The sequence below is a fragment of the Cupressus sempervirens genome, chromosome 10 (genome assembly GCF_028749045.1).
Source record: "Cupressus sempervirens isolate cs-2001-9-10 chromosome 10, ASM2874904v1, whole genome shotgun sequence".
NCBI lineage: Eukaryota > Viridiplantae > Streptophyta > Pinopsida > Cupressales > Cupressaceae > Cupressus > Cupressus sempervirens.
Genome location: NC_143127.1, coordinates 216,458,599 through 216,464,598, shown reverse-complemented (window position 1 = coordinate 216,464,598; position 6,000 = coordinate 216,458,599). Strand labels below are relative to the sequence as shown.

The 6,000-nt window shown below is 36.6% G+C and overlaps 1 protein-coding gene across 1 annotated transcript in view; it reads right to left on the bottom strand.

Moving 5' to 3' along the window:
• Positions 1-351: 351 nt before the first annotated feature.
• The window catches only part of LOC149533398 (myosin-3-like), a 166,088-nt gene continuing 160,439 nt past the window's right edge, over positions 352-6,000 (bottom strand). The window contains exons 20-23 of the mRNA XM_089806981.1: positions 2,296-2,425; positions 2,031-2,177; positions 1,778-1,926; positions 352-1,605 (exon numbers count right to left, since the gene is read on the bottom strand). Coding sequence (XP_089663107.1) covers positions 847-1,605; positions 1,778-1,926; positions 2,031-2,177; positions 2,296-2,425 — 1,185 coding nt within the window. The 3' untranslated portion in view covers positions 352-846. The remainder of the gene's footprint in view (positions 1,606-1,777; positions 1,927-2,030; positions 2,178-2,295; positions 2,426-6,000) is intronic.

Sequence of the window (6,000 nt, the reverse complement as noted above, 5' to 3'; positions counted from 1 at the left end):
GTTATTCGTTTGGCATTAGAGAACAACTGTTGAGACGATTAGTTGGACTACCAAACTATTCTACATACCTTATAATCTCAAGCAATCACTGAATCGTTGCCACTTAACGAGATGGGTAGAAGTCTCAAATAAAAGGAGCTGAACAAGAAGTGTCTTGAGATAGAATTATAAGACTTTTAAACAATTCTTAGAAAAGTACATACAAACCCAAGTAAATAATCATCTAGTACCAATTTATTCAACTTGTAAATCAAACTTTAAGAACTTTGACTTGAGTTTTCCAATGTAGCTGGACGAGGGACGTCACATTTATATACAAAAATAATATTTTTTTCAACTTCAAACCATATCTGGATAAAGATATGATATTTATATCATGAAAAAAGAAATTATGTAACAATTGTCTCTGTTCACAACACTTTCGTGAACATGAAGGAGCCTCAACAAGATTCCATAAGAAATCTACTAGCAAGCATGCAAGTTGCTTTCTTATATTGTTCATATATCAGGATACAAAAGACAATCACTGCCTGGGCACCAAATTGAATGTAAGTGGCACTCTTTTTCATGCATCAAATAATCAACTGCGATAATATACATCTGCACTTCCATGAATAACCACATATACAGAAATTTACATATACAACAGACCCTGAGCCTACATCTCAACTATAATTTAAAGCCCCGCACATTTCTAACTTAACTTCCTGTCGCCTTTTGATAATTTATAACAAATACTAAGAACTGCCACCAGTTCAGTTCTTAACACTGGCTTTTCCTTCTCGGTGAAAAATCAGGCTCATTCAGAAAATTATACTGATTATAAAAAAAAATGTAAAAATATTTCTAAGTGATTTTTTTCCCCCACCATTTCCTCCTTGTCTTTTCAGATGGTTCCATGTTTCCTAGTTTTTGCAGTGCTGTCTTAGTCTCACGCAACCTAACTTTGAAAGCTTTTTTCCATATTTTAAATCTACTCTTCAGTTTCTGAAGTTCTTCACCGGGATTAATGTCTGCTTCTGTCTGACCTGACTTAACCTCCAGCAAAAAGTTAGTGTCATCATTAAAAACATGTTTTCTTTGTTCGAACTCTTTCATTAGGTGGGTAACTGCAGCCCTCCCTGCATCATATTCCTTATTTTGTCCACCATCAGAATGCCGAGAAACTTTTCCGGAATTAATAGTAGACTTAGGGGTGTTTGCTCTCATTGAGGCAGCATCTTCCAAATCAAACTCACCATTGTCATGGGGCAGATTATGCCTGGTAACAGATGCTCGCTGGTCACTTGCTCGAAGAGTAGATTCATCAAACCTCATTTGCTGAATCAGTAGTTCATCAGCTGCCAGATTTTTCTTGGTTGCAGCAGCAAGGCTCGTTTGTAATGATGACATTTGTTTTTGCCACATTTCTTCCATGGATGACATCTTAGCTTCATATTCTATCCATCTAGCTTCATATTGTTGTAATCTCTGGCGTAGCACAGCGTTTTCATCTTCCTTTTCTCTAAGTGCTGCATCTGCAGCTAACAAACGGTTTTGAAAGTCTGCAGAAAATGAAGGTTGAAACTTTAATGTACTTGCTTGTTGTAACACGTCTTCAGATGGCTGCCACAAGAAAACCAACAGTCAGAAAAGCATATGGCAAAAAAGAGAATGATAAAAGATAGTTAGCTCTGTTCAATTATACTTCAATGTACATAAAGATGAAAATTCTACCTTAAACCATTCAACCTAGAACATAATAATTTTTTGCTACCTAAAATTCAGCACTTTGTACCTGCTTATGTTCAGGATGAATATCATTTCTTTTCTCTGGATTTAGATCCCTGACGTATTTCTCTGCAATAATATGTCCAGCTATATTCTCAGTCTGCAACTGCTGCCGAAATATGTCAGTACGTCTTCTAGCAAGCCATCCACGAGTAACTGCAGAAACCCACCCACACTCGTTATCCCCAGTACAATATTGTTGTACAGACTATTAGACCTATATGCATACAAAATGTACACAACATCATCATCATCTTTACCTGCCTGGACTAGGATCACCATTTCTAAACTTCTTACATAACTTTTTCTAGCAATTCTACATCTCAATTCCTTCTGAATTGTAACAGCTGCGCAATGTCTCTCTTTCACAGCTAGGTATTCTTTTTTCGCCATTCTCGACCTAACCACTGTAGATAAAAGAAGTTGATTAAGTGAAATCAAAATTGTTAATCAAAGAACATAGCATATGAAGAATTGTAAAACACAGAAACTTAGAAAGGAATAATGGCCCAAAATACCACATACATGCTTGCAAGAAAATGGTAGAACTTCGAAGCTTCTTAAACTGGCTACGCATTGTATGGGTTCTAAAGGCATTCTGCATTGAAATAATCCCATGAAGAGTTCGCGTTCTTAATTCTTCAAGCCTACTAATCTGTCAGCATAAATGATGTTATGATCATAGGCATAGTGAAACTAAAATACCACACCGCAATGAAAATTACATATAAATCTGTCTATAAAGAAAAGTTGTTACTAAAGTTATCATAGTTTGAATTCTATTATTAATTTAAAAGATTCCCCATTGCAAATGCAAAGAAATCCTACATTTTCTTAATTAAAAACAAAACTAAATGTGAATCAACTGTACAAGTAGTTGGAGTCTATCACATTTTTTATGCCCACATGTACATGTCTGAGTACACACAACCATGCACATGCCATCACCCACACAGTGCACATAAAAAGGGAACACATATCAGGGTTAAGTTTGCAGACTTTGTGCCTCAAATTCAGCCAGGTACTTACATCCATGGATATTCCCAGATGAATTTGGAGTTCAAATCTCTCACACGCCGAGATCTTCCCTTTTTTTTTAACTTTATTTTATTGCAAGTTTTGCATTTTATTTGCGTTCTAAATATTTTTCCATCATATCTCACAGAAAACATAAAATACCTTGGACTACCCCTTCACAGACAACATTGTCTTGTTAATGCTGGCGACTTGTACAAACAGTACCATAACAGTTAGCAAGCTGAGAAGAATACAGTCATATGGCTATTCTTCCATGAGGCTTCTCCTACTTCTCCATTCAATCATGGATGATGAGGCTGATAAGTATGTGCATCAAATGATGTTGCTCAATTTCTTCTGTGGTACTCTTTCAATTTTTCCATTTATTTTGTTAAAGTTGTCATGATTTGTACAGCTGCTAGGGGCTTTTTTATGGTTGTCCTCTACTGTAAGTCTTTAACTGTTTAGTTTTTTTTATAAAAGGCAATCATTCCTGGCCCCATGTTATTAAAAAAAGCACATGCTTACGTTTCTAACACCTTCAAGTATCCTCACATTCATATCATGTGTTTTAGTTTATATGCTTTTGTGGACCACTAAATTTTTCCTGTGCTCTCACCAAACAGAGCATTAATCGAAGCTCTTGGTGGGGTCAACATAGAGGAGGCTACAGGCTTTAATATTGAGGTAAATTATTATTATGAGTGTGATGTGGCTAGTTGAACTTAATTCCTAATTTTATGATAAAATAAGCAAAAATGTTTGTATTTCATACTTGTGTGCTTTATTTATGTGTAGTTAGAAGGCACCTGTAATTTTAGGTAATTCAAATACCCCACAAAACCACAGAAATTTTAGGACACGTACAATTAGCGCATGCATCACATGTTGCACAAAGATAGGTTCGTTGCATCATGCACATTTGCATATGTTTCATTTCATAATGTGCACATGCTCAAGAATATTCTCGTGCATAATTGAGCACAGGTTTGCACATGCATGCCTAGCTTAAGTTTACTTAGATGACCCTAATTTAGTTTTGTTAGTCGAGTTGGGCTCAAGTTTGATTTTTCACCCTAGTTTGCATATCATGCAATAATTTACACGTCTTAGCTATTCTGGCCTTCTTCTCTATTTTTAGAGGCATGCTTTCTATAAAAGCATCGCATTGTATTTATTGTGAGTCATCTCATTTTATTGTGTGCAATCAATACAAAATTCTCAAATTGTGCAAATTATTTTGCTTGATCTTCTCTTTGTGACAGGTGGGGTGTGCTTGAATAGGATTCTTGGCATGTGCACCGAAATCATCATCAATCCGAAAAACGGTATTTGAGCTCAATCTTTGCTCCTACATGATATCAGTCTTCAAAGCCCGATCTGACAAGTTCCTATCGGCATCCTTGATTTTTGTGCATATTGGACTCAAACGGAGGTTGCCATCATGTTCGCAGCATCCCAAATCCAACAAATTAACTTTTCTTGTCACAATCCAAGCAGTTGAAATTTGAGTAGATTTGGTTGAGGGCACCCAAATTGAGGAAGTGTTAGGGGTCAGCAAAAATCCAAGTATTGTGGAGCAAAACAAAGCTCACCATCATGCTCAGGGCATCCAATAACCAATAAAATCGCCTATCAATTTGTAAAAATCGGGTGTCGTCAATCTTGAGGCAAAATGAATTGTAGTGCACGAACTACAATTGAGTCCATATGGATGCACAGCTGTTGTAGTCAGCACATATGCAGGCTGCACTGGGCAAAAAATAAAACACACCCAAAAAAGAAAGCTTTGGTTAGAAAAATATTTCTAAAAAATATTCGGCAAAGCAAGTACAGCGCTGCAGATCCATACCAGCACATAGGCACAAGATTGCTGACATCAGCATTGAGTCAGTGTCAAGTCAGAAAAATATTCCATAAGAATATCCTGAGACCCTTTTCAAAAGATATTCTGGCAAATGGAAAAATATTCTGGCATATAAGCATCTTCCAATGAACGGAATATTCACAGAAAGTTCTGATGATATCAGCATTTTGTCTTCTTTGCTGTTTTGGCCATAACCTGAGCATACAATCTCAGTATAGTGCAAATGAGATATCATCAAAAAGCTAGTTTTGGCACCAATCCTTTATAGTGGCAATTTTGTCAAATCCCTCTGAAAATTTCTATTCCGGGCTTGTGAAATTCGACATTTGTCAGAAGCCGCATTTAAGACCTTAAGTCTCACTAAATATACCTCTCTCTCTCTCTCTCTCTCTCTCTCTCTCTCTCTCTCTCTCTCTCTCTCTCTCTGTATGTATGTATGTATGTATATAATATGTGTGTGTGTGTGTGTGTGTGTGTGTATCTTATAGAATGGTAATTGATAAATATATTAACTAATATTATAATTATAACACAATATACCTTGAAGAATAATAATCTATAAATGTATTACTAAGCAACAATATCACTACAAATGGTCTTGGATGGACCATAGGGTCCAGTCATCCTATTTAATAGAGGAAAAGTGCACGATGACCGGCATCAGAAAAGGACAACAGAATGATTAATATAAAAAGGCAGAAAACTCCTTAGCCATCAAAAAGCGAGCAGGGGGCATTAAGAGAAGTACCGGGTCTGATTTAATACACAACGAAAGGAGGATAGGAAGGCAGTACAAATCACGTGAGTCGAAAGCATAATTAAACAAATGAACCCCCCAACATAAGTGTGGCTCTTTCCACATAGGACCAATCAGGAGGAGATCACAAAATTTCCAGAATTTTATTTGCCAATAGAAAATAACAGAATATGATAATGTTTGCACAAAACAATATTCAATTCCCAATAGCAAAGGAACCTGATTTTTATTTGTCACACACAATGTGGCTATTCCAGCTGATCCTCCCATATGTCGGCCCTGAGAATAATCAAATCAACACAAATGCCAACACAGGTCATCAGGATTACAGCTTCTGCCCATGTTTGATTGAAAGCCGACCCCAAACAATGAATATGCAATGGCGATCACAGGGTATATAGACCAACTACAGGCCAAGAAAGAAAAACGCAAGAGCAGCGAATGATATCGCAAGCCATCAAAATGATGGTAATTTCGATCTGCAAATCCGAAGGCATAAAAATATTGGCATCCAAACTTCTCACTAAACCTCACAGCCTCTAGACTCCATGTGGCATCCAATGTGATCACTGAATTCTTAATTGCACAA